Source organism: Schistocerca serialis, chromosome 10 (genome assembly GCF_023864345.2).
Source record: "Schistocerca serialis cubense isolate TAMUIC-IGC-003099 chromosome 10, iqSchSeri2.2, whole genome shotgun sequence".
In the NCBI taxonomy this organism is placed as follows: domain Eukaryota; kingdom Metazoa; phylum Arthropoda; class Insecta; order Orthoptera; family Acrididae; genus Schistocerca; species Schistocerca serialis.
The window spans coordinates 122,791,276-122,817,346 of NC_064647.1; the positions used below are offsets into that span (position 1 = coordinate 122,791,276).

General features: G+C 42.7%; 1 protein-coding gene across 1 annotated transcript in view; it reads left to right on the plus strand.

Annotated features, from left to right (window-relative positions):
- LOC126424590 (homeobox protein unc-42-like) overlaps positions 1 to 20,943 on the plus strand; it is a 39,770-nt gene extending 18,827 nt beyond the window's left edge. The window contains exons 2-3 of the mRNA XM_050087331.1: positions 10,933 to 11,105; positions 20,791 to 20,943. Of these exons, the coding sequence (XP_049943288.1) occupies positions 10,933 to 11,105; positions 20,791 to 20,943 (326 nt within the window). The remainder of the gene's footprint in view (positions 1 to 10,932; positions 11,106 to 20,790) is intronic.
- The last annotated feature ends 5,128 nt before the right edge of the window (positions 20,944 to 26,071 follow it).

Genomic DNA, 26,071 nt, shown 5'->3' on the forward strand with positions numbered 1-26,071 from the left:
TAATCAAGAGTAAATCGAGCAAACGTATAGTTGTGACGACCACGGCGGACAGAGCCGTCACACCGACGTCATCTCAGACGCCGTCGCAATCTGTCCCGCCACGCGACCGTGGCGCGGGTCGCGGACGGCGGAGGGAGCACGCCGCGGGCGGAGGGTATTTAAATCGGCCGCCGCCGCGACCGAACCGAGTTCCCTCTGAGCAGCCATAGCGTACGGATCTCCGTGCCGGCACGTTCACAGGAGCTCAGTCCGTCAGTTCACCAGATGATGGCGACATGTATGATCGCCGAAATATTGTGCCCGTTGGACACTGTAGACCGGCAGCATACCCGTGGATATTTTGATTATAGCCTATAAAGTTTGCCCCTTCCCGTTCCTCGTGTGTAGGGACTCTATTTCCTTGTTTGCTACTCCATTTGAATTTTATGGGGGTGTTTCCGGGCTTTTGGACCACCCTGTACAAACAAAAGTCTTTCTTATGTTACAACGCTGTGCATCACTCAGTACTTATAAATATGTGTGTAAAAATTTCCAAAAGCAGAAAGGTATGGAGGGAGAACTACTACGTGAAAACCGAAACCTGTTCATGGAGGAGTACGAAATGGTTCAAATGGCTCTGAGCACTATGGGACTTAACATCTACGGTCATCAGTCCCCTAGAACTTAGAACTACTTAAACCTAACTAACCTAAGGGCATCACACAACACCCAGCCATCACGAGGCAGAGAAAATCCCTGACCCCGCCGGGAATCGAACCCGGGAACCCGGGCGTGGGAAGCGAGAACGCTACCGCACGACCACGAGATGCGGGCGGAGGAGTACGGACAGCCACGTCTACTATAAATGCCATTCGGGAGAACGACGGTTGAAACCTCCGTTAGGCCGTCCTGATTTCCCTAACATCACTTCAGGCAAATGCTCGGATGGTTCCTTCGCAACGGCACGGCCGACTTCTACATCTACCTCTACATCTACATGATTACTCTGCAATTCACATTTAAGCGCTTGGCAGTGGGCTTATCGAACCACAATCGTACTATCTCCCTACCATTCCACTCCCGAACAGCGCGCGGGAAAAACGAACATCAAAACCTTTCTGTTCGAGCTCTGATTTCTCTTATTTTATTTTGATGATCATTCCTACCTATGTAGGTTGGGCTCAACAAAATATTTTCGCATTCGGAAGAGAAAGTTGGTGACTGAAATTTCGTAAATAGATCTCGCCGCGACGAAAAACATCTTTGCTTTAATGACTTCCATCCCAACTCGCATATCATATCTGCCACACTCTCTCCCCTATTACGTGATAATACAAAACGAGCTGCCCTTTTTTGCACCCTTTCGATGCCCTCCGTCAATCCCACCTGGTAAGGATCCCACACCGCGGAGCAATATTCTAACAGAGGACGAACGAGTGTAGTGTAAGCTATCTCTGTAGTGGACTTGTTGCATCTTCTAAGTGTCCTGCCCATGAAACGCAACCTTCGGCTCGCCTTCCCCACCATATTATCTATGTGGTCTTTTCAACTGAAGTTGTCCGTAATTTTAACACCCAGGTACTTAGTTGAATTGACAGCCTTGAGAATTGTACTATTTATCGAGTAATCGAATTCCAACGGATTTCTTTTGGAACTCATGTGGATCACCTGACACTTTTCGTTATTTAGCGTCAACTGCCACCTGCCACACCATACAGCAATCTTTTCTAAATCGCTCTGCATCTGATACTGGTCCCTCCCCAATCGGCTGGAACCGATGACCTCGCTGTTTGGTCCCCTCCTTCTAACTCAGCCAGGTGAACTACGGCTTCGGATTTGAGTACAGGCGAATAGACCCACAACTGTGGAGAATGTGAGCACCCACGGGACCCAACGAGCAACTGACACTACCTCCGCTCAGAGAACATCGCTGCGTACGGGCCTGGTTCATGCTCCGTGCTCACTGCTGCTAACTGGCAACGGAGGCTGGAATTTCCACGAAAGTACCGCAGTTAGACCTCCACTGACTGGCGACAGGTGGCCTTTTCAGACGACTCCCGTTTTATGCTCCATCGGACAGATCCCGTTGGAGGGGTCCATTTGAGAAGAGGGAGCTTCATGATCTGGGAACTGTTTTGGTGCATTCAAATGGTTCAAATCGCTCTGAGCGCTATGCGATTTAACTTCTGAGGTCATCAGTCCCCTACAACTTAGAACTACTTAAATCTAAATAACCTAAGGACATCACACATACCAATGCCTGAGGCAGGATTCGAACCTGCGACCGTAGAGGTCGCGCGGTTCCAGACAGTAGCGCCTATAACCGCTCGGCCACCGCGGCCGACTTTTGGTGCATTCACTGGGTGATCCTGTCATTCTGAAAGACACAAGGGATCAATACAACTATGCGTCTATCCTTGAGGACGATATCCACCCTTACATGCATTTTTTTTTTATATGTGCGACGGCATCTACCAGCATGACAACGCAACGTGCCACAACCTCGCAGTGTACGAGCGCGTTATGAAGAGCACCAGCATGAATTCACCGTACTCCTCTGACCACCAAACTCCCTGGATTAAAACCCTGTCGAGAAAATACGGGACCACGTCGAGCAGCCTGTTCGCACCATGGATCCTCATCCGAGAAACTACCGCAGTTGGCCACAACAGCACTGTAGGCGCCATGGCTCCATACCATTGTCGCTACCTCATGCAGTCTCGTGCTGCGTGTGTCACGGCAGTTCTAACTTTAAAATGTGACTATACTGGTTTCTGACAGGTGGTCGCAGTATTATGAGTAGACCATCTAAGTGCCGTGTACTTTCGCAAACCTCCTCCAAGAAATAAAACAAAAAATTGTACAACTTGGTACAATACGACAAGGCATTTCTGTTAATTAATACAAGGAGAGAAAAAGAGATGGTCATCTGTTAACATCATTAATTTATGAGTCTCGCCTACATTATGCTGGACGACGAATGTTCATCAGACTTTAAAGTAACATCAGGCATGTTCCAAGGATGCGTAATAGGACATCTAACGGTCTAAACAGAAGCACACAATTGAAGAAAGTAGTCACCAACGAGTTATCACGCTAATGCGCTGCAAACGCCCTTCTAGACTTCACAAAGTCCTCAGTACAATTGCGCCATGCTTATCAATCACCTACAACCGCACGCTAGTCGAAATATCCGTATTTAATGTTTCCTTTAATTTACGTCTATGGTCACAAACGCTTTGTTAATTATTACTGTAGTGCATTTTATACCTTATAAGCTCATTACAGACTTCAACTATTGTATCCCTCTTTATTTTACGCTGTTCAATTAATCATTGAAAGCTAGTGTATGCCTACATCAGCGACATCTGGTGAACTTATAACACAAACCTCTTGTGGCTACTGTACGGCAGCTTGTTTTGAACATTAGTGCCACTGACTACATGACTCGTGCATATGATGTTATTTATATGTATCTGACCATGCTGGTGCTGATTTTGCATTTAACATTTGACGATGCTACTATGGCTGCAGTACATTAGGACTTTGTTTTTATAAAACAGGTATGCCTCTTCATACTTAAAGCGCACAAACGCACATACATGTCAGTAGAATTTTTCATTATAGTATATTTATTGTTTTTAAGCTGTAAACAATCTGCAAGTGTATTTTTGTTTTTTCCCATTTTTGCTGCAAATCTGATGATGGTCATTATAGACCGAAACCGGTAATCTGTTAACAAAAAGTTTGTGACCGTAGATGTAAATTAAAGGAAACTTAATGAATATACGGGTCACTGTTTTGTTCGTGACAATATCGCAGCTTGTGTATCCGTATTTAAAACTGGATCGTTGCACAGGTCGCGCCAACACTCAAAAAACGAAACACGAGTAATGTAATGAATGACAGGTCCGTATCATTGACGTCCATTTGTTGTAGGATTTTGGAACATATACTATGTTCGAATTTTATGAACTACCTCGAGTAAAACCATCTGTGGAAAAACAACCAGCACAAAGTAAAGAAAATATCGTTCTTGTAAAACTCCAGAGCCCCTTTATTCTCACGAAGTAATGAGTGCTATCAGCAGGATATGTCAAATAAATTCCATATTTTCAGATTTCTAGAAGGCTTTGACACCGTTTCTGAAAAGCGACTTCTAATCAAATTGCGTAGCTCTGGAGTATCGCCTCAGTTGTGCGAATGTAAGAAATGTCACAGTTAGTGATAATGGACGGAAAGTCATCGATTAAAACAGAAATACGACGGTTGTCCAGAAAGTCAGTTGCGATCGGTTGCGAAATGGAGACCACTGGGAAAACCCGGTAAAGCTTTACACAGATGTGTTGGTCAGTGTCTCTAGTATGCCCGTCGATCGTGTCGCGTCGCTCTTTTCGGTTTTGAGTGAACAGTGAGCACGTAAAGGTGCGTAGGGAATAGCATCACCCGCCAGTTAAGAGGGTCTGGTTAGAGATTTCGCCTGTGTCATGCAGCCCACATAATACAACTGCCGAGCAATGGCTTCTTCATGCCAATTCTCGGCCGCACACTGCAGGGGCAATGAAGACGCTCCTGCAGCGTACCCGATAAGAAGTGTTTGGTCACCTACAATGCAATCCGTAATTGGCTCCCCCTGAGTCTCATCTCTGCTCACAAGACCGCTGGCTATGAAGACAAAGTATTTCTTCAGACAATGAGCTGCAGACCAGTGCAGATAGCTGGCCGAAAGTGCAGGCGGCTGCTTTCTATGACGAGGATATTGGAAAGTTGATACAACACCACGACAAAACTCGAAGTTGGAGGGGTGACTATGTAGAGAGGTACGTGGAAGGTGTACCTAACTGTTGCAAATAAAACGTTTCCGGTTTTCACTGTGGTTTCCATTTCGCGAACGATCGGAGCTTACTTTCTGGACAACGCTCGTAATATGGGACGCTCCCCAAGAAAGTGCTTGTGATCTCTATAAACGATTTAGGAGACAATCAGAGAAGCGCTCTTAGATTGATGCTGTCATTTGCCATCTCGTAAAGTCATCAGATGATCAGAACCAATTGCAAAATGATTCAGACAAGATATCTATATGGTACAAAAAGTTGCAGTTGACTCTACATAACGAGAAACGTGAGATCGTACACACGAGTAGTAAAAAGAACCTGCTAAATTTCCGTTACACGATAAATCACACAAATGTAAAGGCTGTAAATTCAAGTAAGTACTGACGGATTACAATTACGAATTTCTTGAATTGGGAGGATTACACAGATAATATTGTGGGGAAAGCAAACCAAAGACTTTCATTAATTGGCAGAACATTCAGAAAATGCGGGAGGTCTACTAAAGAGATCGCCTACACTACTCGTGTCCGTTCTCTTCTGGAGTATTGCTGCGCTCGTATGAGATTGTTACCAGTGAGAATTGAAGGACGACATCAAACAGTTTCAAAGAACGGTGACTCGTTATGTGTAATTACGAAAAGGGAGGGAGAGTATCACGGAATATGATAAGCGCGTTGGGGGGTAGCAAAAGCGTTTTTAGTTGCTACTCATATTTGAATCACCAACTTTCTCTTCCGATTGTGAAAATATTTTTTTGGTGCCCAGCTACACAGAGAGAAATTATCATCATAAAAAATATGATAAATCATGGTTCGCACGGAAAGATTTAAGAGTTCGTTTTTCCAGCCCTCTGTTCGAGATTGGAACAGTAGATAAATATAAACGTAGGCTTCCGCGGCCATTGTCATAGTCAATAAAATTTTTCTGGGCTTATGACCGCATTGTCAATATGTAAAACTACCAGCGGTTTAGTCACTGCTGCAAGTGGACTTTTTCAGGGTCTTTTTGTTTACTATTAAGAGAACTTTGTTTCTTATATACCTGCACGCGACGCTGTTATCTAATTCTGATAGGCTGTTAAGGATGAAGAGGAGGGATGTTAGAAGCTCTTTATTGGTGTTTTTATTATTTCTTATGATTGGTGGAAACCCGGCGTTTAGACTGGTGTTTTCATTATTGCTTGTGATTGGTGGAAATCGGCGAATGGAAAAAATGGCTTGAAGATGGTTTGGTGAATCCTCTGAAGGCCACTTAATTCTGGATTGCACAGAAACCATGTAGATGTAGACGTACATGAAGATGAACTCTGCTTGGAAAATAATTCACAAATGTCTTCGAGTATGAAATACCCAATTGACTGCACTAATATTTATTACTAACCGACTAATACAGTTAATCGTTCACGGTTATTTAATCTCAATATTTATTATAAATGTTGACCGAATTTAAAAATTTGTGATGCTGTCATAATCTATTCATCACCTGATATAATCTAACGTTGAGTGCTTCACACAGGAAGACAACGAACACAGTTAGAAACTGTGTAGATATCTTGAGGCAGCCTAACTGACGGCTCGCAAATCACCCGGACTTTATTCACCCAGTATCTGAGAAGAGGGCACTTACCAACTTCCATCAAACTTTATACGTGTTAAACCATACAGAAACTTTATCCTACTGATAAACCCACCCCCTCAAAATGATCAAAGGAAAAATAATTATCATTTATTACACTTTTGCTGTTCATGCAGTAATTCTTCAGCATTACGCGTGACATTTTAAGTTATTACTTCTGTACTACTAAATCTATTCACAACACATTTTGCAGACTGTATCCACATGTGCCTCTGAATGTACAGGCTAAATTATATCATTGTATGACACATTTTCAGGAGATACGACGTCATAAACATTGAGCTGCGTGAAAAACTAGCTTTTTCTTAAAATGGAGCGCAATTTATCCAGCGTATAAACATCAAGTGTTTCATAATGAGGGATCTTAGCAACTTCCAAAAAATTTAACAAATAATTTCAAACTTTTTATAAACTTTTTTTCACGTACATGGATAACGTCAAATATTTAAAACATTAACACTCATTTGTAGAGTACTCACAAGTTTGTGTGGGAGTTCGATTTTTTTAAAGAACTGGGTTCACGACCAAGTCCCATAGAAACAAGAAGTTTTGGGGATATTGACTGATGCGCATCACCTGCTGTTACAAATAGTCGCATGTGTTATCTACGTGACTAGTACATGACCTAATTACTTTCAATGTGTAAAAATGAACAAAGTTTGTAAACCTGCTGATTTCCATGTCCCAAAGTATGATTTATTCATAGGACATAAGTAATTCATTTATATGCTTCATCGGGTCTACTGTAGGGGAAAGGGGGACACAGTGTAACAGAAAAGTTATTTTCTCCAATTTTGGAAAATGTATTTGTGAAGACATTGTTCCTTTTAAGCCAGAGCGGGGCAGAGTGTAACACGTACTGGCATACAGTGTAACAGGTATAAAAAAAACTACATTGGCATAATTTGTATTATTCGAGTGCTTCAGAGTACAAGCTGCAATTAAATGCTCGATAAAATTAATATTTAGATTCTTTCAAAATAAATTCAACTTTTTTACAGTATTCGTCGAATATTAAAACTTTTCAGACTGGCATCATAATTCAAATATCCATTCTCCCTTCTGGTTTTCCCCAAGATAAGAGGTTTTGGTAAAATCATTATCATACTTTTTCTTTACACGTATGTTGTATAAGTTATATGAAGATGCACAAATGCATTTGCACTTTCGGCTCCCCTACGGAAAAATGTCACTTCATAGATATCATCCCTATCCGTGATCACCTACCCGATACAGTGAAATGGATTCTTGCCAGGAAACCGTGTTAAAACATGATCACCTAGCACAGCTGCCCTCAAGACTTCTTCTTGGTTCTCATTTTGAAGTTTATTACGGTATGATACAATACTATATGACTATGATCATAGGTCTCAGAATTACGGCAATTGTTCATTACTGTAAATAAAAGAAAAAAATTTTGTATTATGATAAAAATTTACTTCACATACCTCAAAACACATTTTCTTCACTACGTATCAAATACGAATGTTAATCACTTCCATAGTACACTGGCCAAATAGGGTAACAGATGACATTTGCAAATAGGTTAAATACAAGGCTGCTAGAGTGATAAATAACTCAAATCCAAATGTTACTCTGTGCTCCATGTTACACTGTACCCCACCTTCACCTACACAATTCTTCAGTTTATGTTTATAGCAACGTGCATATCTTACAATTTAAAACTTCTGTGTTGTTTATTATCTATTATTGTTGTTGTATGTTAATTCGGCATGAGGAATTTTTAAAGCACAAATCGGGCTGAGGTGTAGTTTTTCATACGGTAATCCAGAACTATTAATTAAGAGCTTTTACACAGACATAATTTACTATTGCATACGCTGGTGCATATGTACTTGCCTTGACCGTCACACATGTATCATTTGAAAAAATGAATGATCTTTGTAAAAATGAATGATTTTTAACATAGTTCGGGAACAGTAGCGGTCCCATGATCGATTCCTGTGGAACACCCAGTGTATTTTATCCCATGTGGCGTCCCTCAGAGAATTATTTAACTGCCTACTGTGATTTCTGAGTTTTGATTGGGATGATCTATGTCTTAAATAAAAACAGTAACTTCTTAAATCATTATTGACATAATGAAATGAATTCGAATGCTGTGAGTTAAATTCTAGCAGAAAAAGCTTGTGAGCTAGTCCTGACCACTGCAGACTTCCAACGTTCAGTTTTTTGAGCTACTCATATTTTTTCTGAGCGTAGCTTCCAACATTAAATTGTGTCTTTCAACTGCCGCATTGTGTTTTTCCATTGTCGCATTGTATCAGTATGCGTTTCACTACAAAAATACTTGTCATACGCTACCCCCCACCCTTACTCTGTCATGACCCAATCCTCCTTTATGACTGTGCACCATCGCACAGCATCACCTCAGTAGGTAAAGCTGCTTTCAGATTCCCAACATACCTTTTTGTACTATAGAGCAATCCAGTCCATGAGTCTCTTAGTCTTCCTTACTCGTCTGTACCAAATGGATCAAATGGCTCTGAGCACTATGGGACTTAACATCTATGGTCATCAGTCCCCTAGAACTTAGAACTACTTAAACATAACTAACCTAAGGACATCACACAACACCCAGTCATCACGAGGCAGAGAAAATCCCTAACCCCGCCGGGAATCGAACCCGGGAACCCGGGCGCGGGAAGCGAGAACGCTACCGCACGACCACGAGCTGCGGACTCCTCTGTACCACTGTTGAGGCACTCTCCAGTACTACCTTGCTGCTAACCATCGTCCAAACATTCCCTTTGGCAGTAGACATCAATGAGTTAAACGGAGTCCATAGCTTCCCTTGCACCACTGCACCATTTTAGTTACTCCCCAATAGGACCATTGGTCCCTGAAAACTCTCGCCATTTCCATTGCCACAGTACTTCAGCCTCGTCTCTAACGACACTAGCCTCCACTGTGCTCCCACACCATTGTACATGTACTCTTCAGTAGACCTACCATGCTGCTAGCCTTGATCCATGCAGACCTGCAATATTTCCTTTACTGCTAGGAATCAATCTACTCAGTTGAGTCCATACCTTCCTTTGTGCCCCTATACCTTTATAGAGGCATTCTCCAGTGCCACTTCACTGCTAGTTTTTTCCTTGAAAACTTCCATCATTCCCACTGTCATTCAACATCAGAACAGCAATGACCCTGGTCTTTCTCTACAGTTGTAGAGGTTCTCTGAATTAAAACCACTCAACTGCTATACATGGTTTCTACAGACTGCTGATGTTCCATTCTGGACCCCTGATCCATGTTGGTCCTAGCCTCTGTTGTACCTCTACGTTATTACAGAGACTTTTCCTGTACAGCGACCACTGCGCTAGTTCAAGTCCATTGAAATGCCCAACGTTCCCTATATCTCCAGCAATTAGACCCATGTTGATCCTGGCCTTCTCATGCCCCTACACTAGTGTATAAGTACTTTCTTCTAGGACTCTCTTATAGCTAGTCTCGTTAACTGCAGACTTCCAAGACTCCTTTTGTACATCAGACCTGTGAGGAGCTTGGCCTTCCTCATGTTCCTGTACTGGTGTAGAGGCACTCTGCCATAGGACTACCATGTTCAGAAATCCAAAAATTTCAAAATTCTCTTTGGCAGTAAACATAATTCGGATCCACGAGAATCTTAGCCCTATTCTTAACCCTGCACTACTACAGAATCCCTCTCCAGTAGGGCTACAATGCTGCTAGCCTTAGTCACTCAAAACTCCCATCATTCGGATCCACGAGAATCTTAGCCCTATTCTTGCCCCTGCACTGCTAGAGAATCACTCTCCAGTAGGGCTACAATGCTGCTAGCGTAAGTCACTCAAAGCTCCCAACATTTCAGCATCCCCTTTGGCACTATTGATCCATCAGATCCATAAGGAGCCTAGCCTCCTTCGTGGGCCATGTACCACTCTCACTCTACAATAGGAGAGTAGCTGCTAGCCTTGGTCCCTGTAGAATCCCAACGCTCCCTTTGGAATAAGACATCTCCTAGACCTTCGATGACACTGACCTCCCTCATACTCCAAATAGAACCACTTGGCTGCTACGATTGGTCCACAGACTCCTAACATGACATGTGACCATGACGATCCCAGCTCCCCTTGTACCCATGCTCCACTGTGCTTGACCTCCCCCCCCTCCCCCCCCCCCCTCCCCCATGCTCACGCAGAGCCACCTCGCTGCTACCTTTCGCTCCTGCAGACTCCCAACATTCCGTCTGGCAGCAGACCTCAGTCAGTGGCTCGACGGCCTTGTACCCATGCTCCACTGTGCTTGACCCCCCCCCCCCCCCTGCTCACGCAGAGCCACCTCGCTGCTACCTTTCGCTCCTGCTGAGTCCCAACATTCCGTCTGGCAGCAGACCTCAGCCAGTGGCTCGCTCGCGCCCCTCCACCATTGAGAGATCCGTTGGCGGTGAGCGCTGAGCGCCCGCCCTCTGCAGACGGCCGGTGGCCACTGTGTGCTGCAGGAGCCGAGGGCGCCTTCAAGAAGCTCAAGCCGGAGCCGGCGACCGCGGCGCTGCTGGGGGGCGGCTCTGGGGGCGGACCGTCGCCCGCGCCGCCCCCGCACGCCGGCCACACGCCTACCACCGCCTCCTGCCCCACGCCCGCGCGACGTCGCCACAGGACCACCTTCACCCAGGTAAGCGACCAACGACACTCTGCTCTAACCTGTAACGACACAAGGGTTATGTCTTGTGATCCTTACTGCATCCATCGATACCCGCTTTCACACTGCGGTGACTAAAGCAGTTACGAAATACGAGGTGCATTCAAGTTCTAAGGCCTCCGATTTTTTTTTCTAATTAACTACTCACCCGAAATCGATGAAACTGGCGTTACTTCTCGACGTAATCGCCCTGCAGACGTACACATTTTTCACAACGCTGACGCCATGATTCCATGGCAGCGGCGAAGGCTTCTTTAGGAGTCTGTTTTGACCACTGGAAAATCGTTGAGGCAATAGCAGCACGGATGGTGAATGTGCGGCCACGGAGAGTGTCTTTCATTGTTGGAAAAAGCCAAAAGTCACTAGGAGCCAGGTCAGGTGAGTAGGGAGCATGAGGAATCACTTCAAAGTTGTTATCACCAAGAAACTGTTGCGTAACGTTAGCTCGATGTGCGGGTGCGTTGTCTTGGTGAAACAGCACACGCGCAGCCCTTCCCGGACGTTTTTGTTACAGTGCAGGAAGGAATTTGTTCTTCGAAACATTTTCGTAGGATGCACCTGTTACCGTAGTGCACGTTGGAACGCAATGGGTAAGGATTACGCCCTCGCTGTCCCACAACATGGACACCATTATTTTTTCAGCACTGGCGGTTACCCGAAATTTTTTTGGTGGCGGTGAATCTGTGTGCTTCCATTGAGCTGACTGGCGCTTTGTTTCTGGATTGAAAAATGACATCCACGTCTCATCCATTGTCACAACCGACGAAACGTAAGTCCCATTCATGCTGTCGTTGCGCGTCAACATTGCTTGGCAACATGCCACACAGGCAGCCATGTGGTCATCCGTCAGCATTCGTGGCACCCACCTGGATGACACTTCTCGCGTTTTCAGGTCGTCATGCAGGATTGTGTGCACAGAACCCACAGAAAAGCCAACTCTGGAGGCGATCTGTTCAACAGTCATTCGGTGATCCCCCAAAACAATTCTCTCCACTTTCTCGATCGTGTCGTCAGACCGGCTTGAGCGAGCCCGAGGTTGTTTCGGTTTGTTGTCACACGACGTTCTGCCTTCATTAAACTGTCGCACCCACGAACGCACTTTCGACACATCCATAACTCCATCACCACATGTCTCCTTCAACTGTCGAGGAATTTCAATTGGTTTCACACCACGCAAATTCAGAAAACGTATGATTGCACGCTGTTCATGTACGGAAAACGTCGCCATTTTAAGTATTTAAAACAGTTCTCATTCTCGCCGCTGGCAGTAAAATTCCATCTGCCTTACGGTGCTGCCATCTCTGGGACGTATTGACAATGAACGCGGCCTCATTTTAAAACAATGCGCATGTTTCTATCTCTTTCCAGTCCGGAGAAAAAAAATCGGAAGCCTTAGAACTTGAATGCACGTCGTACATGAAATGTATCAATTGGCTGTATAAGGGAAAGACCAAAACGAAAATTTGTGTCGGATCGGTACCAGAACTCGCATTTCCCGCTTTACGTGAGCGGTCGCTTAACCACTTTGGCTATCCGTGTATGACTCAAGGCCACACCAAAATTTCCATATACAGCTGTTGGGTGTTCCTATTCGCATTCACTGTATAACGGCCATAGGCGCTTGCATGTCCGAAGGAACATTCATCGTTCTTAACAATACATGCACTGCAACATCGTATTTATCTCCTGATACCAGACAGCAACTTTAAATTAAAACGTCCTCCCTTGCACGGGAATTATATAGTAGGTTTACGAGTACAGGTTGTGTAGCAGGAACGACAACACGTAGAAGTTGGGGTTTGCCCGCGAGTCGTGCGCAGATAGCCGAAGCTGTTAAGGCGACCGCCCGCGTAAAGCAGGAAATTCGGGTTCGAATCCCGGTCCGGAACAAATTGTCATTGTCCTCATTCCCTCGTACAGCTGATGGATATTAGTATGTGCAGCTGGGAATACATTTCACATACGTCAATTTTTGCTTGGGAGCTCATTGTATCCACATAGTTTTCAGTCGTTAGCGTCATATTTCAAGTTTATTATTGGAGCATCTTGTACTTATTGAAAAGACACAATTACGGTAATCCCGAAAAGAATAGTCATCCAAGGATTCTTGTATCGAGTTAAAACCTAACTGGTTAAAATAATAATTACAGATATTAATACAAATTATATTCTGCAATAACACATGAATTTGTACTTTTTAATGTACCTAAAATTATTATCAGATTTCAAATTTTAATATCAGTGTAATATCTTTGAAAGTTATCTTAGATACATCATTGTCTTTGGTAGTAAGTTGGCACCATGTGTGGTGAGCAGTTGTGGCTGAGTTAGTGATTGTCTTGGTAGTGTAGAGGACTCGTAAGGAACAGTTTACGCTGTTAATGCATCTGTTTCAAGACTTTGCCTAGTTACATGCAAAGGTTTGTGAGTTTTATGAGTATGACAGTGAAGTCTGTAGTAAAATGCGCGGAATTTCACAAAATATTTCATAGCAAGTCCGACCTCATTTTTTGGCATACTTGGATGTAATTTGACTATCCCTGCACATTGACGCCGCAACAAGATAAGCCGAAATAAAATTTCTCCTCTTTCCTACCAGTTCATTGCAATAAATGTGGTATTCACATAAAATGCAATGATAATCAATTCATCTACACAAATCATTTTTAATTACTGGTCAACAATAGTTGTGGATTTACAACGCCTACCTACTTACATGAAATATATCAGAGTTTCATTGAAACTAGAAAATCACAATGGTACGTCGCAGAATTTATGACGGGAAGCCTCCTTTCTGAATTAATAATTTGTTTTCTGTAAACAGTGACGCACAGCTTCAGTGAATTTACAGAGTGGCATTGCTAGGAAAAGCTGAAATAATTGTGTGTTTGTTCACAAATAGTTTTGGTCAAGCGACCACCTTCAAGTCACGGGTTAACATTACATAGGTTGAAGGAACGTTACTTGATGTGAAATACGTAGTTCTCCAATTTATCATAATTATGTATTTCAAGTAAAAGAAGCTTCCTTTAATCCGATGGAATGTTAACCCGCGACTTGAAGACGGTCGCATGACCAAACTTGATTGTTCGTGGGTAAACACGCAATTACAGCAGCTTCTCGTGGCCGGTGAGGCCAAACTGTTCATCCAGTAATTGGCAATCGGACTGTTGGCTGGTAGAATTAATTAGTTAATTAACAGGTAATTTTAAGTAGCGGAAGCGACACATAGTTATAGAACTTTAGACAGCCGCAACACACACACACACACACACACACAGAGAGAGAGAGAGAGAGAGAGAGAGAGAGAATATCAATCAGTACCAAAACACACGGAACGGCAGAATTAAAAATTTCATGGGAAAAGAGGCACGGCACAATTTAAATATCAACGCTGATCACAATGGCTTGCATCCAATCAACGTGTCGAATTCACTTCGTTACAAAAAAGTGTCGCCAACAATAACGAACGAGATTAATTCACTCACGCATTCGCGTAAACTCATCTGACGGAGGGCTGAGCAAAGTAACAGGCTAAGGCATTCCCACTTTTTAAGCTGAGTAACAAGAGACGGAAGTGCATAGAGATGAGTGATTCCAATTTTCAACTGCTTAAGTATACTACTGACTACTGTAATTACCTCAGGATCACATTAAGTACTTTTAACAGTTCAACTTTCACAAGGTGGCAAAATGCCCACTTACTTTCAAACTTAAAAATAAGGGATAAAGACTGTTTAATATATAAATGTATATATCATAAAAAGTTTTGCATTCCGAGAGTTCGGGAACCTGTATAGAAAACTGGAATTGAGATCAACATAAACATCATTTCTTCCCTTTTTATTGCTCCTGAAAATCACACATTGCATGTTGTACCACCATACAGCGAGACCTTCAGGGGTCGTGGTCCAGATCGCTGTACACGCCGGTACGTCTAATAACCAGTATCACGTCTTCTTGCATTGATGCATACTATCCACAAGTTCATTAAGGCACTGTTGGTCCAGATTGTCCTGTTCCTCAACGACGATTCGGCGTAGATCCATCAGAATGGTTGGTGCGTGACGGCATCCATACACAATCCTTTTTAATCTATCCCAGGCATGTTCGATAGGGTTCATGTCTGGAGAACATGCTGACCACTCTAGTCGAGCGATGTCATTATCCTGAAAGAAGTCAGTCACACGATAGGCACGATGGGGGCACGAATTGTCGTCCATGAAAACGAATACCTCTCCAGTATGCTGCCGACATGGTTGCACTATCGGTCGGAGGATGGCTTTCACGTATCATACAGCCTTTACTGCGCCTTCCATGACCACCAGCGGAGTACCTCGGCCCCACATAATGCCACCCCTAAACAGCAGGGAATTTCCACTTTGCTGTACTCGCTGGACAGTGTGTCTAAGGCGTTCAGCCTGACTGGGTTGCCTCCAAACACGTCTCCGACGATTGTCTGGTTGAAGTAATATGCGACACTCATCTGTGAATAGAACATGATGCCAATCCTGAGTGGTCCATTCGGCATGTTGTTGGGCCCATTTGTACCGCGCTGCGTGGTGTTGTGGTTGCGAAGATGAAGTTCGCCATGGACGTCGGGAGTGAAGTTGCGCATCATGCAGCCTAATGCGCACAGTTTGAGTCGTAACACGACGTCCTGTGGCTGCACTAAAAGCATTATTCAACATGGCAGCGTTGCTATCAGGCCCTTGGGCGGCCTGAGCGAGGCATGTCATCGACAGTTCCTATGTCTCTGTATCTCCTCCGTGTCCGAACAACATCGCTTTGGTTCACTCCGAGACGCCTGGACACTTCCCTTGCTGAGAGCCCTTCCTGGCACAAAGTAACAATGCGGACGCGATCGAACCGCGGTGTTGACCATCTAGGCATGGATGAACTACAGACAACACGAGCCGTATACCTCCTTCCTGGTGGAATGAGAGGAACTGATCGTCTGCCGGACCCTCTCCGTCTAATAGGCGCTGCTCATGCATGGTTGTTTACATCTTTGGACGGGTTTTGTGACATCTGCGAACAGTCAAAGGGACTGTGTCTGTGATACAATATCCACAGTCATTGTCTGTCTTCAAGAGTTCTGGCAACCGGGGTGAAGCAAAACCTTTTGTTGATATATATATTTCGGCCCCTGCATGAAGTGGACAGAACTAACCTCCGTGATGGCCGCTTTGACCACAATGATGCCATTATACAAAATTTGTACACTCTCTAATAGCGGGACCGAATTTTCAATAGCTTATGGAGTCAGATATGACAGTTTCAACAAAATTTCATTAAAGAGGCATAAGTAACGTTCCCTCGCCACAACAAATACACAAACTGGTCATTTACTTTACATCAGAATAACCAAAATCCACTAACATTGTTATAACACTGGGGAACGGCACTGCAAGCAGGTTAGGTTTCACTGCGTGACGGGGCCCTCCAGGGAGAATAAGCTAAAGCAAGTCCCGCGTCATGCCATAACCCCCGTGGCCACTTTGCCGGACACTCCCTTACTGCTCATTTTTGTCATGCAGCAGTTGGCAAAAATGATTTTACAGACATACAGTTACGTTTATTGGAACTCATATTTGAATCGAAGGTTTTTTGCGGTATTGCTTGGATATATAGTGTTGTGACAAATGTTAAGGTTTAATCTAGGCGTTTATCGCATCCTTGCCTATGAATTTTTGCTGTGTTTTGGTATTATTCTTATGGTGCGCGGTAATATAATGTACGAGCATAACTTCATTCCATGACATGACACTGTCTGTAACTTACATAATCCTACCCGCGGACAGTCCGATTGACTGTTATTACAAATTCTAGGCCTTTGCCGGTCGGTGTGGCGGAGCGGTTCTAGGCGCTTCAGTCTGGAACCGCGCGACCGCTACGGTCGCAGGTTCGAATCCTGCCTCGGGCATGGATGTGTGTGATGTCCTTAGGTTAGTTATGTTTAAGTAGTTCTAAGATCTAGCGGACTGATGACCACAGATGTTAAGTCCCACAGTGATCAGAGCCATTTGAACCAATTGAACTATTTGAATCGATAAAATCAGAAACCCCTCATGTCCACGTTTTGCGAAATGGGATAATGGCGGATTATGTCTCTTTGAAGGTAGTGACACTGATTGTGATAGGAATACCTGATGACCTCTTAATGATTTCCATGTTATGAGAAGGTAAATGTTACCGTTTTGTTCATAAACGTCTCATGTCGAGTGAAATGACGAATTTCTACGTTTAATTAGCTGAAATATCATTCTGTTTGATTTCTCGTTGCTTTCCTTGGTAGTTTACGTTGGTTCAAATGGCTCTGAGCACTATGGGACTTAACAGCTGTGGTCATCAGTCCCCTAGAACCTAGAACTACTTAATCCTAACTAACCTAAGGACATCACACACATCCATGCCCGAGGCAGGATTCGAACCTGCGACCGTAGCAATCGCGCGGGTCCGGACTGAGCGCCTAGAACCGCTCGGCCAGTAATTTACTTTGTTTTCTAAGGTTGTTGTACGTGAGTGCTAGACAATTGACAGTTAATAATGTACAAAGTGATTATAATTAAAGTTAAACTTTCAAACCGCTGTAGAAATAACACCACAGGTCAGAATGATGTGAAATTGCAACGGAATATTATCGGAGAAGGGGTAAAACGTATGTCAGAGGAAAAAAATTGTTACAAAATGTAGAAATAGATGGCGTGTAACCATCATAATTTAACAGTGGTCGGCTACAAATGACAAATTAATCATACAACAATGCCTAAAGTGTAAGTGTGACGTTAGACAAACTGTAATACTCAGTGTGCATGGGTGTACAGGTGTGTTACTGTTAGTTACGTAAGACCATCCACCACGGTTATGTCGTATCACATCGGATGGGAAAAATTGATATTTAAGTGTCCTGAGACAAAAAAACCGCATAAAAAGCATTACTCACATTGGTTTTTAATTGTCCTGAGGCCAAAAACCGCATAAAATGCATCAATCAAAATCAAATCGCATTATTAATTTCCGTGTGACTGGGGCACAACATATTCAATATGCTGCCGACCGTTTTGTGAAACAAGTTGAAACGGAGAAACAGCACGTTCCACAACTGATCGAAATGTTTCCGAGGTCACGTTCAGAATGTGCTGCGCAATGCCAGCCTTGAATGCAGCTAAGTTTGCAGTCGGAACACTGAACACAACATCTTCCATATAGCCCCACAGCCAGAAGTCACAAGGGACGGCCATGCTGTAGGGAAACGGCGGCTGACAGTTCCAGCATTTCCGAAATGTAGCGTCAGCAGCTGCTTGACTGGATTTGCAATTTGCGGAGGAGCGCCATCTTGCATCAAATATGACGTGGTTGCGCAAAAGACACTCATAGCGCTTACCAGTGACGATACAGGTAGCAGCACCTGTCTCTTCGAAAAAATATGGCCGTGTTGTGTCACCGCCAGACACCACACTTGCTAGGTGGTAGCCTTTAAATCGGCCGCCGTCCGTTAGTATGCGTCGGAGCCGCGTGTCGCCACTATCAGTGATTGCAGACCGAGCGCCACCACACGGCAGGTCTAGAGAGACGTCCTAGCACTCGCCCCAGTTGTACAGCCGACTTTGCTAGCGATGGTTCACTGACAAATTACGCTCTCGTTTGCCGAGACGATAGTTAGCATAGCCTTCAGCTACGTCATTTGCTACGACCTAGCAAGGCGCCATTATCATTTGCTATTTATCTTGTGATACATGTACCGTCAGACCGATGTTCACCAATTATGAATTAAAGTTAAGTATTCCAGTAGTTACTTACGTTCTTTGCTACTATAAATTCCCTTACCTGTTCCAGACCTCATGCCAGCCTGCGTGAGCTTAAACGCGTGCCTTTCGGCTTCCTCTCCTAGTGGCTTGGCTGTCTTGCCAAGTCACAACAGGCCGCATGATAAATGATGCCGTAAACCCGCACCAAACAGTGACCTTTTCAGTATGAAGTGTTTCTGGTTGATTTGCGTGCGTATTTTCCGTTGTCCATATTCGTCAATTCTGTGTATTGACATATCCTGTGAGATGGAAGTGGGGTTTCGTCTTTCCACATAATCTGCCACGGCCAACCGTTGCCCACTTCCATGAGAGCAATAAATTCTAAAGGAAAGGTCTCTGTTCCTGACAGGTCAACAGGAAGCAACTCATGCACACGAGTAATTTTGAACGGATAGCAAAGAAGGCTGCTTCGTAGGATTTTACGCACCGTGCTCTCGGGTATGTCCAGTGTTCGGGCAATTCTCCGTGCACTAGGCGTTTGCACACCACCTCTCGTCTCCTCCTGCATTGCTGTGGCCACTGCTTCCACTGACATCGAATCAATTCGTTTCCTCCCTCTACCAGGTTGCACACCAAAAGAACCCGTCTTTCCGAATTTCCGAATCATTTTCTCCAGACCCACGGCATTCATCGGACCAACTACTTCTTTCAAACCCTTCAGTGTCTGGAACTTCTGCAGAGCGACGTGTGCACAGTCATCATTCTTGTAATACAGCTATACAAGCAGAGCGCGTTCCTGCATTGCGACAGTCATGGTGAACGTCGCAGACGCGAAAGGAGGAAAACCCGTGTACCCGGCGTGTTTATTCCAACTTCAAAGGGTCATTCGGATGACAGGCATTTTCATGTACTTATTCTGACACATGCAGAGCCATCTACTGATAAGTTTTCACACTATTTTTGTTCTTATGCCATACGTCTCGCCCTTCTCCGATAACATTCCGTTGCAATTTGATGTCATTCTGACCAGTGGTGTTATTTCTACTGCGTTTTGAAAATTTACTTATAATCACCATGTACGAGCATAAACATTATATGACTACATAGCAAGTAGTATTACAATCAGTCTTCAGTAAATTATTACATTGTTTAACTATTAATTCTGCATTGTTGAAGCATTTCTAATACGAGTGATGTAGAACCGCGAAGAAAGAGAAGGAAAGGCTTTCGCAGCAAATGTAAATACGATGTTATAAAGGAAGCAAAACTGAGAAACAGAAAATACACAAACTAGAAGGGGAAGAACGTTTAGGCCAAAGATCATGGTTTATAATGCAGCACATATTGTGCATTATTATGTTGTTGATGCGTTAATAAATCGCAGTGAAACGGTATTTGTTGCAATTCATTTGATGTAGAAACCCTCATGCCCACACTGTTGAGAACAAACCGCCCATGTCCAATAGTTATACATATTAATATTTCGGTTCCTATTATAGGTATGCGCAACCTTTTGGATCTAGAATAACATACCCTGCAGTAGAAAGTGCGGGATTTTTCTCAATAGCTTTCAATTATTAGACCTTCTCTTGAAACGTTTCTGGTACTGGACATAAGTGGTTTCTGATTTTATAAATTTGTTTATGCTCTAGATTACAAGTGAAGAGAAGGAGAGAGACACACTGGTGTGAAGAGGGAAACGAACTATTCCTTACAGCTTCATAACTTCCTCTCTTCCACACCAAACTCTCTCTCTCTACACAGCTGCTACACGCATTGCTCTTCAAGTTGTCCAACCCATCTCTCTACACTCCTCCTCCTGTTGCAAGCTGTGCAAAGTGCTGATTGCCGGCAGGACTCACTGCTTGCCGGACTGGTGATGTTGAGACGTCTTGTAATTCCCGCAGGAGCAGCTGGCTGAGCTCGAGGCGGCCTTCTCCAAGTCGCACTACCCGGACATCTACTGCCGCGAGGAACTGGCTCGGACCACCAAGCTCAACGAGGCCCGCATACAGGTAGGACAAACACACCGACTCCTTATACGGCCTAGCTGTGATTGAAGCCACAATCCCAAATGTAATCTTCTACAGTGAACAACCCGTTCACTGCCACCACAGTCTACATATATTGTTTATACTGTATCTTCGTTGATAAGTCTTGATCATTGTCATTGGTTTATTCCATATCAAACTGTATGATGTCTTTTACATTGGAAGTGACTTCGCTAATAGCAGTGGAAATGGCCTTGATTAAAGATGCTCTCTTTGTCTCTATATACTGTATAAAAGGCAATGTCATTTCTGACTTACTATTCATCCCCCAGACAAAACCGCTAAGGAAAGAATGTGGAGCTTACACTGTGTGCGTCATTTAACAAGCTGTCTTTCAAAATACCAACCCTAAGGAGTGGAACAGAGATGAAGATTTTTTTTAAAAAAAAAGTTGTTATTAAGACAATTTTGAAGCTAGACCAACGAAAATTGGTATTCGCTTTCTCGGACAGATATAAAGAAGTACATGTTTCAGTATTTTTGGAAATTCAACCCTACGGGGGTGAAATGTTGCGTGTAAGCTTTTCTTGGAAATATATCACTATTAGAAAACTACTAAAGTATTTTTGAAGCTACATTTATGAATACTGGTATTGGACTTCTCCATTACAATTAAAAAAATACGTGTTTCAATGTTTTTGGAAATTGAACCCCTAAGGGTGTGAAAAAAGGCAATAAGATTTTTTATGACAACATTTTGTTATGAAAGCATTTTAAAGCTAAATCTATGAAAAATTAAATTTGACTTCTCAGCCAGAAATAAAAATACACGGCTTTCACTGTTCTTGGAAATTCAACCATTATGGGGTTGAAACGGGAGATAAAAGTTTTTATGGAAGTATTTCATTTTGCAAGCATTTATGAAGCTAAAGCTACGAAAATTTATATTTGGCTTTTCGGTTAGAGATGAAAAAAATTTTGAAGCTAAATTTATGAAAACTGGTATTTCAGTTCTCACCTAGATATAAAGAAAAATTTCTTAAGGGATGAAAGTAGCTATGGAAATATCTCGACGAGAATGCAAAAACTTTGGCTCTAGCTACCAGAAACTATTTTTGGTTAGAAATACCTTAGGAACAGACCATGTTTATACGGTCTTAATTATCGTGAAAAACGTAGGTGTTGCAATTTTGAACGACATAAAAATTCAATTAAATAAAAACAACAAAATTCTTTGCAGGCCATACAGTCTAAGCTAGTAAGTGAATAATACCCAAAGAAAATAACATTACAGAATAAAATTCAGTCATCACTTGGAAATATATTTTTATTTCGTTTTACCGTTTTCGAAAAGTCAATTTATCATCTTCAGAAACTTAGTACTGGTTTAGCACATGTCAGTATCTTTTTCATAGAAGCATAACGACATGATTTGTCCAAAAATATACATATTGTATGTAATTATTGTAAAATTACTGTAAATTATCAATCTGCTTTTGCAAAAATGGCATGCAATATATATATATATATATATTCAGCAGCTGTAGTATTTATTTCAGAATAAAAGTCAGTCTTCAGTAACAAATATACTTTTATTTTGCCTTACTGATTTCGACAAATTAAATTGTCATATTCAGAAGCTTAGTATTGGCTTCATAAAAGCAAAATGTGACGATATGTCCAAATATATATATATATACTGTAAATTATCAATCTGCTTTTGCAAAAATGGCATGCAATATATATATATATATATATATATACTGTAAATTATCAATCTGCTTTTGCAAAAATGGCATGCAATATATATATATATATATATATATATATATATATATATATTGCATGCCATTTTTGCAAAAGCAGATTGATAATTTACAGTATATATATATATATATATATATATATATATATATATATATATATATATATATTTGGACATATCGTCACATTTTGCTTTTATGAAGCCAATACTAAGCTTCTGAATATGACAATTTAATTTGTCGAAATCAGTAAGGCAAAATAAAAGTATATTTGTTACTGAAGACTGACTTTTATTCTGAAATAAATACTACAGCTGCTGAAGACTACAGCCAGGAACAAAATAAGAAGTAATATTACCAAGTGAATAACAATCCTCAGCAATGATTAGTCATAGACGCGCGCATATAACGCAACAGAAATTCTCTAGGCATATGAAATGATCTGCTATTCATTACCGTGGCCTTGCAGTGTAAGGCTCTTACAGAGCGCAATAACGGTACTACGAAACAGCTGCTGCCCAGAAACTTTCGAGACAAACTTACTTTCCACAATTTGAAAATACTTTAATATTGCTAAGAAATGCTTCATATTTGAATAAATTGCTCGGAGCAGAAGTGGTTCCAATTGAATCAACAGTAGAATTAAAACACGGTAATAGTTCTGCAATGACCTCCGCGTGGGACCTCAGTGCAAGCTTCACGACTCTTTAGCGCTACCGTATACCAAAAGCAGTTTAATCGTTTCAATTAAATTAATGAAAGGAACGAAATAGCATTAAATAGTGAATTTTTTTTTAGTTTCATGGCTGTTGTTTTATCATACAAAACATAAATGCTCTACACAGAACAACTAGATTAGTATAAACATTTTCAGTACGTCCTGTCTTGCAGCTCTCAGTTATTGGAGAAGTGAGATTTTAACATCAAAACTTATTTTTAATTAGATGTAACTAGTTTACCCGCTTTCAAGTCACGTACTTATATTTAAGATGTGATTGGCGTGGACAGTTCTGTTTATGTCATCAGACGTAAATGTACTTCATATCTTCGTTATCCAGCCTGATGTGATCCACGGGACAACAGCATGTATACAGAAGGGAGAATTTCTTCTTGTTGGATTACATTGTGTGTCACGCTGGCTTATTTACCGTAGGCGTTATCGTAATTTTTCTTCACTCAGATTGAAGTTACGTGACTTACGTTCTGTTCTCATCACAATCATACAAAGACCTACCCCAGAACGTGGATTTGTGTAAAATATACAGGTTGAGTCACTAACTATTGCCACCTAGAATGACTCCGAAATTATGATACTAGCTGAAAGATTTGTGGGATAAATGTTGCATGGGACAACGGGGATCGTAATATGAAGTTGGTTTTTTTGTTGCCAGGTGAGGTTGCGTCAGAGATATGAGGGTCAACTTTGTTTTGTTTTTTTTAATGGGATGCTATAGTTTGATACGGCTATCAAGACGAATTCAATGATGTGTAACAGTAAGGTTTGTGGAGGTCAACGAAGGTCAAAAAGGTGGCATGAAGGTCCATTTACAGAAGGTGTTCGAAGTGATGTCCATTGGTATCGATACAGGCTGCAATCTTCTTATCATGGATTGAGTAGTATTCCATATCACTTCTGCACTTTTCGAACCACGTGCTCTGACAATTCTCCCTCGCATATCTTCAGGTGTAGTTGGAACGTCTTTATAAACAACGTCTTTTACGAACCCCCACAAGAAGAAATCCAGAGACGTCAAGTCTGGCGAACGAGCCGGCCACGACACATCTCCTCCTCGCCCAATACAACGATTTCGGAATTATCTCTGTAACTCTTTTCTAGCCATAGATATACTATATACATGTATGTTTGACCAGAAGCATATGGTACATGTTTTATAATGGGCGTGTTACATGAAAAACTTAAATTCTTATCCCAGGCGACACAATTATTCGCATAAAGCACAATGTCAACATAGTGAATAACATACATTATAGTTGATGAAATTGGCATTGAAGTGTAGTATTAAATGGCATTCAAAAACTACAGTAGGAATTAAAATTTTGTGTCAGTATTGTTTCGTAACGCGGAAGCTAAAATTTAGAAATGTAATCAAGAGTTGGAGGATACTGTACTGGGAAATGATAGTTTTGCCACTATATGTAGTACTTCTCATAATATTTCCTTGCACTTAGAAAATTTGCAAAGGGCCAAGTCTTCCACATTAATATTTCTATTCCGTCTCAGGAAATTTAGTAAAAAAAAAAATAAAACTCGAAAGATGCTGTTCACTAACTGTGGACCAAGCGAAGTGAAGCAATTTTCAGCACACTGGACTCGCATTCTGGAGGACGACGGTTCAATCCCGCGTCCGGCCTTCCTGATTTGTGCTTTCCGTGATTTCCGTAAGCCGGCCGCGGTGGTCTAGCGGTTCTAGGCGCGCAGTCCGGAACCGCGTGACTGCTACGGTCGCAGGTTCGAATCCTGCCTCGGGCATGGATGTTTGTGATGTCCTTAGGTTAGTTAGGTTTAAGTAGTTGGACTGATGACCACAGATGTTAAGTCCCATAGTGCTCAGAGCCATTTGAACCATTTTTTTTTTATTTCCGTAAATCGGTTCAGGCAAATGCCGGGATGGTTCCTTTGAAAGGGCACGGCCGACTTCCCTCCTTCCCTGGCCGACAGGTGTGGCCAAGCGGTTCTGGGCGCTTCGGTCTGGAACCGCACGACCGCTACAGTCGCAGGTTCGAATCCTGCCTCGGGCATGGATGTGTGTCACGTCCTTAGGTTAGTCAGGTTTAAGTAGTTCTAAGTTCTAGGGGACTGATGACCTCAGATGTTAAGTCCCATAGTGCTCAGAGCCATTTGAACCATTTTTTGACTTCCTTCCCTATCCCTCCACAGTCCGATGAGACCGATGACCTCGCTGTTTGGTCTCTTCAACCAAGTCAGCCAACCAACCAACCAACCACTAACTGTGCTCCTTAGTGTCCAGAGTAGCTAGATGAGAGAGCTAAACCATCTGTCAGCAGTGCAGTCTTGATGGTGGAATTGTTATGCAGTTTTTAACTGATTCGACTGTCAGTGCTTGGCGCGACATTGTATATAGAACAAACGTAAATGTCGTATGGTATTGTTGGTTGGGATAACCCACGGGGTGGGTTCAGCCGTCTGTCAGTGAAAGTGTTCTCCTTCTCACACACTGACCCTTTCCCTTGTGGATATGTGAGAGGTGTGTTGTACATTTCGTTGTAAAGCGCAGGTGAGTGGAATGGATGCGTGTATTGTGTAGTGGTATGTTTGCCTGGTGCGATGATGACGATGAGGGAAGGCAGAGGATGAAACTAGCCTCCGAGGGACGGATCGCCGTCAATAGTGTCGCAAACCCTCATTTCATGAGACACTCCGGAGAAACTTTGAATTTAATCCAGGGTATGGG